Source organism: Pygocentrus nattereri, chromosome 12 (genome assembly GCF_015220715.1).
Source record: "Pygocentrus nattereri isolate fPygNat1 chromosome 12, fPygNat1.pri, whole genome shotgun sequence".
Taxonomy (NCBI): domain Eukaryota; kingdom Metazoa; phylum Chordata; class Actinopteri; order Characiformes; family Serrasalmidae; genus Pygocentrus; species Pygocentrus nattereri.
Window position 1 is genome coordinate 31,674,721 of NC_051222.1, and position 13,755 is coordinate 31,688,475.

The following is a 13,755-nucleotide window of genomic DNA, read 5'->3' on the forward strand; positions in this document are numbered from 1 at the left end:
TGGTCCAAGAAGAATCTGAAGACAGATTTTTCAGAGGTTTTATGGACTGATTAAATGAGAGTGACTGACTCTTGATGGACCAGATGGATGGGCCCGTGGCTGGATCAGTAACGGGACAGAGCTCCACTTCGAATCAGACGCCAGCAAGGTGGAGGTGGGGTACTGGTATGGGCTGGTATTATTAAAGATGAGCTGGTTGGACCTTTTCAGGTTGAAGATGGGCTCAAAATCAACTCCCAAGCCTACTTCCTGTTTTTAGAAGACACTTTCTTTAAGCAGTGGTACAGGAAGAATCTGCATCTTTCAAAAAGACCATGATTTTTATGCAGGACATGCTCCATCACATGCATCCAAGTACTCCTCTGCATGGCTCGCCAGTAAAGGCGTTAAAGATGAAAAACCTATGACGTGGCCCCCTTCATCACCTGACCTGAACCCAACTGAGAACTTGTGGGCAGTTCTTAAACGGGAGATTTACAGTGAAGGAAAACAGTACACCTCTCTGAACAGAGTCTGGGAGGCTACGGCTGCTGCTGCACAAAAAGTTGATCGCCAATAGATCAAGAAACTGACAGACTCCATAAATGGAAGGCTTATCACTGTTATTGAAAAGAAGGGTGGCTGTATTGGTCACTGGATGGATGGATGGATGTCAGAAATGTTCACTGGAAAGTTTTGAGTTGTTTGTTTATAATTCTCACTTGAACAGATGAAAATAAAGTGAGATGGGAAAATGTTTTTCATTTAGCTGCGTAATAATTCTGCACCATTATAGTTTCCCAATAAATGTGCACATATAGATATTAATAGAAATTCTCCTTAGAAAAACAAAACCTCACTTTTACTTTCTTAAACACTCATGTTTGAGGTTTATTAACATTCTGGATTAACCCAGAGCGCTGTAGATAAGACGTGCCTAATAATTGTTCACACAGTGTAATAAACATTTCCTGTGCTGATAGATGCTGAATGTACTAGGAAACTCCGAGTTACTCATTTAAGATGTTTATTTTAACCTGCGTAATTAGAGCTGAAGTCCGAAGTGACATTCTCTACATTCTCTCTAGAGGTATTTTGGTATTTTTCTGCACAATTTCTATTTATTTGCTGTATTTAACATACTGGGGAAAAAATACAGTATATACATTTAAAATGTACCCGAACTTTTGCACAGGCCACATTTTTTTTGCTTTATTTTTTCTAATGTCAAACTCAGCAACTAAATAGTAACTTGTGCAGAAGTGCGTACTCTTTGGAGGATGTGTTAATTTTACTTAGAAAATCATCAAAAACAACTGTATTTAAAAATGCTTAACCACTGGGGGGCGCTGCAGGAACCCATTCAGCGACTATGTTTGGCCAAATTAAAAATGCAGATGTTAAAATGAGCCAAATTAGGCCTTTAAACAACAACATTATTAACTATATTATATACACATTTTCCCCAAAATGAAAACTACTATCCATCAGGACATTGTAAGATCTAATCTAATAATTTACTGAGAAGATGAAGAGAAACAGATATCGGGGGGACCAAATTTGATCCAGCATAGATTTTACCTTGGTGATATGGTCGAAGTGGCGCAGGACGCTGTACTGTTTGGGCTGCAGTTTGGTCTCAAAGTGAGCTCTGATGATGGGGATGTAGTGAACAACAAGTTGCAGACAGCGAGACACCAAAGCTGAAGAAGTCAGAGAGAAAGAAGGAGAGAGATGAGGAGAGAAGGAGGGTGAATATAAAGTATATCTTTCAGAAATGTTCACTAGTTTGTAAAACAAGACATTTAATATTTTTGCTTTTAGGCCTAGGTATTTTATTTATTTTCCCCAAATTATTGGAAAATAAATTTAAATAAAATTATTTTTTATCAAACTATTAAACTAACAGAAAAAAGTGAGAAAAACCAGGTTTTACCATGAAATAAGCAATACAACTAAATTCAGGGTACCTGACGAAAATACAGTAAAAGTGATATTAAATTGTGTTATTTATAATTACAGCCAAAGGGTCAGGGCGAGCACCCCTTGTGGTAGTTTTCTACTGGCTTCAAACTGGTTTGGTGCAGAAGTTTGTTGAAGCTGTGCATGTTATTGATACTGATGCGATTACATAGACCTCCGAAGTTGTGTCGTCGTTCTGTAGCCAGGGTCATTTCCTTATTAAGAACTCTGGGTCTACGCTGTTTTTCTCCATGAGAAAACCCACTGTTGTGTCTCGTGGTCTAGAGAAACGCACCAGAGCTGATATGTTTTTCTGTATGTACGTAGCTGGAGTTGGGATATAACCGTGGAATAGCAGAATTCAGAAAAGAACAGATTAGATCTGGACTTCCTTATAAGGGCACACCAGTGACTGGAGGAGCTTGTGCTTGTGTGCTGTTTACCCAGGTTCTTAGTAGTGATGGTTTTGAGTCCCACCACCTGCAGAGCTCCGGCCCCCAACACCAGCTGACAGCTCCGCGAGTTGAAGTGCTGTTGCCATGGAGAGAAAAAAAAAAAAAAAAAATCAGCAACGTCATAATGTACATCAAGTCAACTCAAGTCAAAGTGAAACACGCAACAGAAGTTAAATCGAGTTCCTCGAGAGCAGCGCTACCAAAAATCGTGGCCCGCAGGGAAAAATCCCACCAGAAAGCTGCCGTAACCCCCCCCATGGCCACTCGCTCAGTGAGGGAGTGCGTGTTATCATTTTAATGGATCTATAATGGAATATACTTCAAGGTAGAGCTGCAACTATCGATTATTTTCATTATCGATTCATCTGGGTTTTTTGTTTGTTTGTTTTTGTTTTCCTCCCCCGATTAAAATCGATTAGTTGTTTGGTCTATAAAAGGTCAGAAAATGGTGAAAAACATCAATCAGTGTTTTCCAAATCCCAAGATGGCATCCTCAGATGTCCTTTAGTCCACATCCCAAATCTATTGAGTTTGGTGTCCCAGTAAAGAAACCAGAAAATATTTTGTATTAAATTTAAGAAGCAGGAATCAGCATTATCACATTTTTTTAAATGCTGATTTATCGATTATCAAAGTAGCTGCCAATTAATTTGGTAGTCAAATGAATTAATCAACCCCCCCCCCCACCGATGTTAAAATCATGTGCAGAAGAGTGGAAGAGTGCTCTCCGTACAGGATGTGTTACCTCATTTTTCAGCCAAAATCTTAAGGCCAAATGTTTGGGTGGCGTCCGTATTAAAAGTTCTGCAGGTGAGCTGCTCTACTCGGTGCTTGATGTGTTCTTTGTTCTTTCTACTAAATGAAAGTTACACACATATCATCTCACTCACCTTGAGGAGGTCTGAGAGGCGCGTGAGCATGTCTGTGGTGATGGACGGGATGTCATTCACACACTGGCAGTATTCCAGAAAGATCCGGATGAGCAGCAGCACCGTCCTGATAATGGGGAAAAGTGTGGAATCAGACATGGACACAGACGCTTCCCTCTTTCATTTCCAGGTTTCACTCCGGACTAAAACTTTTAAAGCACCTAACTTGTTATTTCTGACTGCCAAATCCTGATTTTTTCCCCTAGCGGTTTCTGGAATCTGACTTCTACGTTTTTGAGTACGACCACTTATATTTTTATTCCAAAACACCTCAAGTCAAGGAGAGGAAAAACATAAGACACAGTTTCAGGGACCGCAATGTAGTTGGTCAACTCTTTGATTTTCTCATCAGTTAAATGGGACTTTTGCAGAATTCTGTAAAGTATGTCTGACCTACCAATAGCTGCTACTAAAGAAAATGCCTGTGGGTGGCGTATGGACAGTCAGCTGAGGAGATTCGCCAGGAAACTCACCCGACAACAGCATATTTCTGCCCATCAACCAGCAGGAAATCACTGGGCTTCTTGTCCTCTGTACCTGGAAAGACGTCAACAGTCGATGAGTGAACAGTTTATCAATCTGTGTCCGTCCAGCAACCTGCCACAGTTTATATGATCTGTGATTAGGTTTATGATGAGATTAGGACAGCTGATTACCTTTGCTGTAGATAAAGGCAGGTAGATGTTGCAGACAAAGCGATATTAGTGCGTCATGGGTGAGGTAAGTCAGGTGCGACTGTGCATGTCTACAGGTTTATGTTCAGGCAGTGTGCGCCTGTGTCTGTTAGTATTTTCTTTCTGGTGCCCTTTTTTTTTAACGTGTAATCGTTTTGATGTGCTTTACCAGTGAAACATTTGAGATCAGTACTTAAAAAAGCAGAATAACTTCAATAAAATAAAACCCGTTTCTAAAAAGCAGTAAAAATTAAGAAATTTTCAAACAAAGCCGATTGTTTTATTGTGAAACATATGATTGTACACCGTGATGAATGCTGATGGTGGCGTGTTATGAACAATCACCCTAACCATATTTATTGCTTAGTATTCGTATTTCAGTGTACCAAGTATAAATTGTAAAGACCAGGGTGTTTGGCGGTTAAGTATGATTCCAAGACTCTTCTTTACTCAAGTAGAATAGCACACGGAATCAACCTGTGAAAGTGGAAGCATTTAAAATGGTATGGAAAATTTTATTAAGAAGCTGGAAACTAGGAAATAAACTTCAGCCCGGGGGGAGAAAACTCAAGACTCAACAGCCACTTCTCCCCCAGGATTCTAGCAGCTGCTAAGTGGAAAGATCTGCACCACTATTTGGTTGTAGAGAGTCCTAGATAGTTTGAGTTAGTTGCCTCATAATCTTTATCATCTATTAAATTATTTGTGCCATTTATCCCTTAAACAAACATCGCTGCCTTTTTTGGGACAGTGAGAATGACCAAAAAAAAAAAGGGAATTTCCTAAATAAATAAATGCATGTGAAAGTTATGAATGCTGTGTCATAAATGTAGTGTAATGTTGTGGTGATGTCAGTGTTGGAACTAGCCTGTCAACAAACTGGGGACCTCCAGATCCATAGGGACCATACTTGTGGTCCACACAGGGGTGACTATTATAATGAACAGAAAACACCATACTAATGCATGTTGTATTTATATAGTGAAAACGTGGTGATATCCCTCAATTATGCCTAAACCTGGCTGTGTGTGTGTGTGTGTGTGTGTGTGTGTGTGTGTGTGTGTGTATATATACACACACACCTGCAGGTTTGCGTTCGGGCAGCGTGATGTGTCCATCTGCAATGGAGTCGACCAGGTGCTGAAACTCAGCCGGGACCTCAGCCTGTTTCCACCTTTCAGTGTCCAGCAGCAGACTGCACAACATACCCATAAAGCATAGTAAACTACATATAATAAAAATAGTAGTAATAATAATAATAATAATAATGAAAATAATATTAATAACAACATATTTTAAGGAGGGCTGAGAAATTATACAGAGATGAGCTGCAGTTTGTATAAATAAATCATATAAATCAACAGAGTGTTTCCAATAAACTGGCCACTCAGTGTATACACATGCAGGTACCTCAGCTTGGTTTTGCGCTCCTCATGGAAGCGGTGGACGAAGCGGTTGGCCTGGCTCTGCAGCGCCCCCCTCAGACTGACGCTGCGCCTGGAGCACAGAGCCTCTGTGTCCTTCACAAAACCCTCCACTGCACGGCTCACGCACACAAACTCTGCAGAACTCAAACGCTCCAGAGAGCCGTCCTGCAGACAGAGAGAAAAGCACATCTTTACCTTTCTATTTAAACCTGTAAATGCCGGACTGACTTTAAAGTCTCACTCCTATAACTGAAGAATATTCAAGGACGTTCCTTTAATTTCAGAAAACTCATTGTCACTATTTTAATTTAGTTTCTGTTTTACTTATGACTTTGAAGCACCTTGACATTATATTTTAAATTCCTATTTCTGACATTTATTGATAAAATTAATAAAAGTCAGAAAGCAGTGCATGTTTTACTTTTATTACAGCTGCTATTCTTTTCAGGAGACTTCTTATATTTTTCCACATTTCCAAAGTTCAGTCTTAGCAGTTGGTTGCACTTGCTGCTTCTCACAAGCTGAGTAGCCCCAAACACATTCAGTGATGATGAGGTCTGGACTCTGGGGTGGTCAGTCCATTGTTCAGCTTCTCTGTTTGATGCGTCTCCTTTTCTCAGCAAGAGCTTCTTAACAGCTCCACATCCTTTCAGACTCATAGTGCTGAGTGCCTCTCAGTGGAAGGATGGACAGAAGCTCCTGTGGATGTTTTCAGATCTGAATCCAGAGTGGAGCTTGATCTTCTCCTCTCTCTCAGAGAGGAAAGCTTTAAGTGCTGTTAATCTGATGGGCACAGTGTTGGTGTCCGTCAGCTCTTCCAGGTGGTTGTTAGAAGTCACATAATCTCTGCAGATTTGAATCAATTTTTGAACTCTAGTTTTGGAAACTCCATATCTAACCTCCTCAGAAAAATCTCCTGGAAAATGAGTAACTTGTACCTCATGGCTGATGTGACTGAGAACTAAATAAATGAATTGTGGCCTCTGGCTTTTGCACAGTGCAGTATGTATGTGCAGGTACCTTGGCTTTAGCCAGCAGGACTTTAACACAGCGGTCATGGCTGATGTCTGAGGCGGTGTAGAGAAGCTCCTGGATGTTGTTGGCCACTCGGCCCAGCTCCAGATCAGATGGCATCAAGTCCTCACTACAGGTAAGAGAGAGTGCACGACATTTTACAAAAGCATCAACAAAAAAACAAACAAAAAAAAAAACAATATATATATATAAATTTCCCCCCACTGCCTCATATGTAGTGGATCATGTTTGAGGTCTGAAGTTTGAAGATGTTTGATGTCTAAAGCAGCAGCATGTATAGCCCTGCCTCTTGTTTGAGTGTCACCCTAGTGGTAGTAGTTGAAATCTTGCCCTACGAAATGGGAAAAACTTGCTACATTAAGCGTAAAGTTCAACAACCTCACTGCTGGGCTTCAGTTACATGTAGGACATCATATGATGAAAGAGGGGGGGCAATTATTTATGATCACCCACCGCTAATTCTTTGGTGATATGAAGCTGAAGCCAGCTGTTCACCAGCTTCTTGTTCTAATTTTCCTGTTCCACCTTAAATGGAGCAGCAGTTACATTCTGGCGCTTCAGGCGTCAGAACTGCTGGGCTATTCTAGGCGGAACTGGAAAGTTGGCTAGCTACCTACCAAGACATTAGCATGCTATTATCGATTTTTTAGGTCTGCTATGAAGAAAATGACCGTAATACATTGAAACGACATTAAACGAAAATAAAACAGTGGTTATTGTCATTTTTAATGGAGAAAATTCTCTCATGTGTGTCTGTCTTTAGTCGCTCGCGCAGACGTCTTGCTGGTTTCATTTTTTTCTCCTATCACTCAGTTTGGAGGGACTCTGAAAAACCCCTGTTTGAAGGGCCATGTAGCCCCAACACGGCGCCCTACCCCTCTAACTCAAGGGAAATTGGGACACCCCACCACTAGACATGAACACACAATACAAGTGCTGGGTAGTAGGAGCGAGAGGTGAAATGGGACGGGGCCTTTGTCTACATTTTAGTAGACAACAGCTTCAAACAGCAAAAATAACTCTGCTGATCGAATACATCCGGAGTGATTAGTAATGTGGGTTAATGTGACTGGCCGCTGAACTATCACTTCAATACGGGTCAACTCTACAAAATATACACATATTTTAAAAATTTTATATACATTTTTCAGTTTTTGACATAATTTGAAAAACATGTTACCTCATGAAAGGACTAAAGGAAATGGCCCAAAATAACTGTCTGCTTCCATTGGCTTACGTTAGAAGTAATGTAGGTTCTTACCTTCTCCTGTACAGTTATCAATTTGGAGATACGAGGATTTCTTCCAACAACAACGAAATTTTATATATATATATATAAATACACACACATACACTACAGTGACTCACATTGAGATGGTGCCCCCTGTGGGCAGGGAGGAGGTAGTGTTGGAGGTTTGCTCTCTGCTGGAGGACGACTCTGTGGTTCCTGAGGCCGAGTCGCTTCCGGAAGTTTCCGCACGCGTCTGCGCTTTCGCCTGCACGGCTGTGCTGCTGCGGCGCTCCGCTTCATTTAAAGCGTCGCTGATGAACAGCCCCTCATGCGTGAGGTACGCGAGCTCTGCCTCTCCGGGACGCAGACCCGAGCTTCCAGAATCCTCCTCGTCCTCGTCTTCATTTTCACCGCAGTTGCCATGGGCAGCCGCGGAAGATGCATCAACCAGTCGGTTTCTCTGGCAGCTGTCCAGAACTTCCAGAACGACGTTACGGATCACGTTGAGAGTGGCCTGAAAACACACAGTACAAAACAGTTACGCATACAGTGCATAAAGCGCGCTGTGAAGTGCCAGCATTCAGCGCCAGTAACAACATGACGGCATTACAAACACCGCATTGATACCAATTGTCCTGATATGATACCCGATCCTTAGGTACTGGCCGATACATAGTACCAGTATCCACACTACCTCTATCTAACCTAACTATAAGTTCTGATTATTTACATATTTCACTTTGGTTCTGCGTCACAAATAAAACACTTATTTTAAATATGTAAATAGTGCTTAGAATCATATATTTAGTTATGAGCCTGATATTTAATAAACTAAAGTAAACTTACAATATTTTACTGTGCAAAACAGTTAAAAATAAAACTGAAATAAACTGAAACTGAGATAAAAACTGTGGTGTATACACGCAAGTATGCAGCAAATTCTCTGGTGTGGCAAAATAGATCTTTCACTTCCAAACTTCTCAAGTCATTTATCTCGCACATGCATCCCATACACTCACGTCACACACACTGCTGGAGCTCAGAAAATATTATAATCATTCATGCTCTCAGTAACTGTGGCTTTCCATGTTTTTCTGGTTTGGATAAAGCAACAGGCCGTAAGAACCCGCTGCTGTGTGATGCAGCTGACCAACAGAATGCACCGCAGGCAGGAACAGTGGACACACAGGCCCAGAAGCGGGCTACTATGACAAAGGCTAGACCAGTATTTCTCAAACCTGGTCCTGAAGGACCACTGCCGGACACATTTTAGCGCTTTCCTTGCTTCAATACACCCACGTCAACTGAGTAAGGGCCTCTTAATGGGCTGATTATTTGGATCAGGTATTTTGGGAGCAGGAAAAACACTAAACACTAGAGGGCAGAGTGGCTCCAGGACCAGGGCTGAGAAACACTGGGCGAGATCAAGCCTACATTCACGCATTACCCCAAGAGACTGGCGATTCAGTCCATAAGTCTCTCTCCAATGACCCTCATAACAACCTGGTCTAACATTAACTCAGACTCTAAATGATAATACAGTGGGAAGTGCTTACTGAAAGAAGCCTAGCTCATGCATTCAGGTAAAGGGCTCTCCTTGGCATGCTTTATGCCGTCTGCATGTTGTTAGCTGGCTTATTTATGGGGGAACTCAGGAAACTAATACCCTAGGAAGTATTCCAACTGGCCTATCACACGCTACTATTAGCCACACAGCCTACCGATGTGTTATGTTCTGCCAAACTGCCTCTTGATATCAATCAGAGGTATCGGTATCCTTGTCACGATGCTGATAGTGTGCTTAAGTAAGCTGGTATCGGCAACAGTGCAACACTATGCGAGTTGTCAGACCTCTGTAATTAAATTTTTCACACAGATTCAAAGTCTGATTCTTCCAGAAAATAAAAGCCTAAAAAACTGAAAGAAAGCATATCACACGCCAAAGTGCTGCCATGGCAACGCCACCATCTCCGAAACCTCCACACAGTCTAAACTGCTGATCACACAGAAACAACCCAGTCATCACTCATATGAGTCCTGCAAGTTCAATGAGTTAACGGCATGATGTCAGCATTTTAAAAAAAGCTGTGTTTTGCCTGTCCACAAGAAACGCAGAAAACTGGAGAGTGGTTTCAAAAAAAAAAATCTATCTTCAGTGAAAATGAATGCCACGCTCATGTGGGTGGCCAAAAGACAGTTTAAAAAAAAACGTTTAAAACAATATCTGGATTTGTGTGGATGAGACCAAAGAGTTTAAATGTGGGTAACGTACCTTGATCCTCGTGAGGAAGAGCACAAAATGCTCAAAAACGTTCTGCAGCAGGTCGAACCACTGAGCAAACGTCATCAACCTCATCTGATCCTGAAGCCTGTAACACACACACACACACACACATTATACAACAGTTTGAGCACAAGCACATCCAAGAACCTCATACGCTCAAACTGCAATGTATTAGAATCAATGTTAGATGTTCTGGTTTCATCACTGGAAAGCTACTCACTTTACGACAGCGTCTGTGTCAATCTCTTCAATCTGAGACACGGATCTCAGCACACACTGGACATGAAAACAAAGAAAAAAAGAGAGTTTTAACTTCTAGTACTAAATCAGCTCTCAAGCAGAGTCAAAATGATCTGTGCCTCAGAGAACAGAGACGGCTTTTGTTCTGTGACCAAGTTCACAGTCACTCGTTTTAAATACAATTTTTTAGAAAATGGTTCAACCCATCATAAAATCTCACATTTCACCAACATTTCAATCAGTTTCATTACTTTGGTACAAAATGCAGTGAATACATAATATTGCCTGTATGAAACACATAGTACGGGAATATAGATAAAAAAAACCAATACGCTAAGCTTTATATGCTCTCAGCACCTTAATAATAATAATGAATTAAATAAATAAATAAATAAATAAAACATTTAGATTCTATAGTCAAGTACTATTATTAGTATTATTAGTTAACCAAAGTAATTGACACTCATTGTATCATGGAAAGCCAAACACCCACAGAAAAACTAGAAATCGGTCAGAATGCTCACAGCACAGAAACACTGTGATTGGACAGAGGCTCATTTGCATATCGCAGCCACCTGTGACATCAATATTACACCAATATTACAATAACGATTAATAATGAATCATTTTTTGAGCCCAACCCATACCCGACTGAATATTAATACAATGAATGATCACATTTCAGAGCTGAATCAGCACCTTCTGACGAACGCATCAGTCCCTTCTACACTTTTGTTGTGCGTTACTACCTGTCTGACGATGCCTTTGGCCGACTGCATCATCTCCTCACTGTAAATATCCAAAAAATCCAGCTTCCTCTGCCTCAGTAAACCAAACACCAGAGACTGCAGGCGGTCCTGAAACACACACCACCAAGCGATCCACTCAGCACAAGTACCATCGTTTTTTCATCATGCAATGTGAAAATTTATGAAATTAATTCAGATAATTTCTCAAATTACAAAAACATGAGTCAATCTTCATACGTAATGTTTCATAAAACACATTCATAGATGTGACGAGAGAATTATCAAATATTTTTCAGATTCACAAAAATCCTGCTATGACGATCACATTTAAACACTACCTAAATCGATTAATTAGGGTGAATTTCAGGGATCAGTTGTTTACAGTCATGCTGTAATCAGGAGGGAAAGATTAACATGACTGATCAGAGCATTCAGAGAATCAGAGCGACTGTTGGTTTGATATTGGTACCAATTCACAAACGTGCTGATTCAGTACAAAACACCAACCTTCTCATTTGCTGGTTTGCGGTTTGGCACCTAAATCAAACACAGTAACAGTTTTAAACTCAAAACCGGAGTAGGCCAACACACTTAACCCAGTGACCTACAATGCATACAGGCCTCACTGCTCTGAAGTGGCTTTCCCAAAACCACCAGAGTGCTCAAGACGAGTGGGAGTACATTCTTTCTAACAACAGCTCAGTTCATTTTCAGGCTTTGGTGGTTTTTGGAAGCTTAGTGCGGTTATACCTTTGACATACAGCTAAGACTGAAGAGTTCTGGTCTGTTTATACAGGAGCTTTGTGTACAGGTGAGCCAATTTCACCAGTGTGTCCAATAAAAATGTCTGTGCCTCTTTAAAACAGGTAGCTTCAGTCTGAATAAGGAGAAATAACTGAATGAATAAACAAACAAACAAGATGCAGGCTGTACCTTCTCTAGCACTTGGCTGTCGTCCTCGAAAGAGCGGTTGAGGTCACTTCTGGAATAGGTAGTGAAATCTGCCACCATCATCTTATCAATCAGCTTCTCCATCTCACACAGCTGAGAACCTAAGTGCCTGAGAGAGAGAGAGAGCGCAAACGTGAGTTTCTCAGAGCTAAGCTTTCTTTAACCACCTGTGTTAAAGGGGAATTCCACTAGGGGAAATTTCTGGATAATTCAGCAGGAAATATACAAATAAAGTCATTCAGAGTGGTTTGGTGCGAAACAGTTAACTGTACAGAAACTTAGCGACTCATTACAGTGGTGCTGATAGGAACCAGGAGTCCCCATGACCACAATTTTATATACTATCCAAAACCACCAGTGATCCTACACTTGTTTTCTGAGGGCTTTTTGTAACACTGATAAAAGGCAGAATAATGGTCAGTCTGGAAAAAATAAAATAAAAAAAATAAAAAATAAAGCCAGCTTTAGGCTTGAGTGTGGTTGCCTGTCCATCACAAATCCATGAAACTGTTCTTGTACTGATGCTGCTTTCAATGGTGGTCTGGAATTCGGTAGGGAGTTTTGCAACCGAGGACCACCACATGCTTCAGTATTCTGTAGTCACGTTCTATGAGCTTGTGTAGCTGAACTGTTGCTGCTCCTAGATGTTTCCAATTCCTCATAACCACCCATCTCACTTACCAGAAGGGGCGTCCACATACTTCTGGCCATGCGGTGAATCTGTGATCTCATGTCCTGACAAGGTGTGTGTGTGTGTGTGTGTGTGTGTGTGTGTGTGTGTGTGTGTGTGTTTACCTGAAACTGTGGATGCCCTGTAGCTCCTGCTGCAGCACCTCCTTGGTGGTGGCAATGAGCTCTAGCGCCCCCACAAACTCTGAGGTGGACAGCAGTAACTGCACCGTGGGCTGCGTCTGCTGCACCGCTGCCATCAGCTTCAGCTTTCCGTGCAGTTTTGCACAGTTGCTGCGGGTCACGGCGTCCCTCAGCGCCAGCAGCGGCCCACGGCACATCACGCGCTGCATCGCTGCCGTCCGGGCCCGTAGCTTCACCACGGCAACCTCTGTCTCCCGCAGGCGGTCCTGCAGCTCGTGCTGGGAGGACATAGCGTGGAAAAATGCCTCGGAGCGCAGAGAGATCTGACGGGCAATGCTGACCTCTACAATGTCCAGATAGTGACTCAACTACAGGAGAGAGAGGCAGAAAGAGAGAGAGAGAGAGAGGGATGTCGAGAGAGATGGAGGGATGGAGCGAGAGATGGAGATGGAGGGAAGGAGACGGACAGATGGCAAAAAAAAAAAAAAACTTAACCAACTGCTATGGCACCATTGTACTGCATACAGTCAGAAGAATAAAGTCATCATAAACTGAGAGAGAGAGAGAGAGAGAGAGAGAGAGAGAGAGAGAGACGTGTGGTTTTTCTATCTCAAGTCATTTAGTGCCCTAGTCCTAGTATTTCAGGTATGGGCAGCAGTTTAAAATAAGCCAAACCTAAATATGAGCTCAGGAATGAACTTCACAAACAGGATTAGCAGTGAATCACACGGCTCCATAGTCTGAGATACGGCTGCTACGGCTGTAACTAGTGTGTACTGAACCATTAACACGAACACATAAGTGAACTTATAGATTACCTTCTCTTGCAGTAACCGTGACGATGCACCGTCTCGACTGTTCTTCCCCCCAGCAACGCTAAAATGTGACCACGGCAACACAGCATTGAAGGTGGCGGGGTCGTTCAGCACGAAGTCCGGCCTCATGAAAATCTGAAGGGGAGAAAAATACAAACACAGTGGGACCAAAATGAACATAAAGGAACAGATGGATGGACAGACAGAGAGA

At 41.9% G+C, this 13,755-nt stretch overlaps 1 protein-coding gene across 3 annotated transcripts in view; it reads right to left on the bottom strand.

Annotated features, from left to right (window-relative positions):
• The window catches only part of vps54 (VPS54 subunit of GARP complex), a 30,519-nt gene that overhangs the window by 7,125 nt on the left and 9,639 nt on the right, over nt 1–13,755 (bottom strand). For 2 of the 3 annotated variants that reach the window (XM_017712814.2, XM_037543610.1), the window contains 15 exons: nt 13,548–13,679; nt 12,712–13,097; nt 11,899–12,025; nt 11,473–11,502; nt 10,966–11,073; nt 10,197–10,252; nt 9,965–10,061; nt 7,830–8,206; nt 6,447–6,570; nt 5,410–5,591; nt 5,082–5,194; nt 3,799–3,862; nt 3,287–3,392; nt 2,385–2,472; nt 1,561–1,682 (listed from right to left, as the gene is read on the bottom strand). In XM_017712814.2, the coding sequence (XP_017568303.1) occupies nt 1,561–1,682; nt 2,385–2,472; nt 3,287–3,392; nt 3,799–3,862; nt 5,082–5,194; nt 5,410–5,591; nt 6,447–6,570; nt 7,830–8,206; nt 9,965–10,061; nt 10,197–10,252; nt 10,966–11,073; nt 11,473–11,502; nt 11,899–12,025; nt 12,712–13,097; nt 13,548–13,679 (2,112 nt within the window). The remainder of the gene's footprint in view (nt 1–1,560; nt 1,683–2,384; nt 2,473–3,286; nt 3,393–3,798; nt 3,863–5,081; nt 5,195–5,409; nt 5,592–6,446; nt 6,571–7,829; nt 8,207–9,964; nt 10,062–10,196; nt 10,253–10,965; nt 11,074–11,472; nt 11,503–11,898; nt 12,026–12,711; nt 13,098–13,547; nt 13,680–13,755) is intronic. The other variant, XM_037543611.1, reaches the window with a different exon arrangement.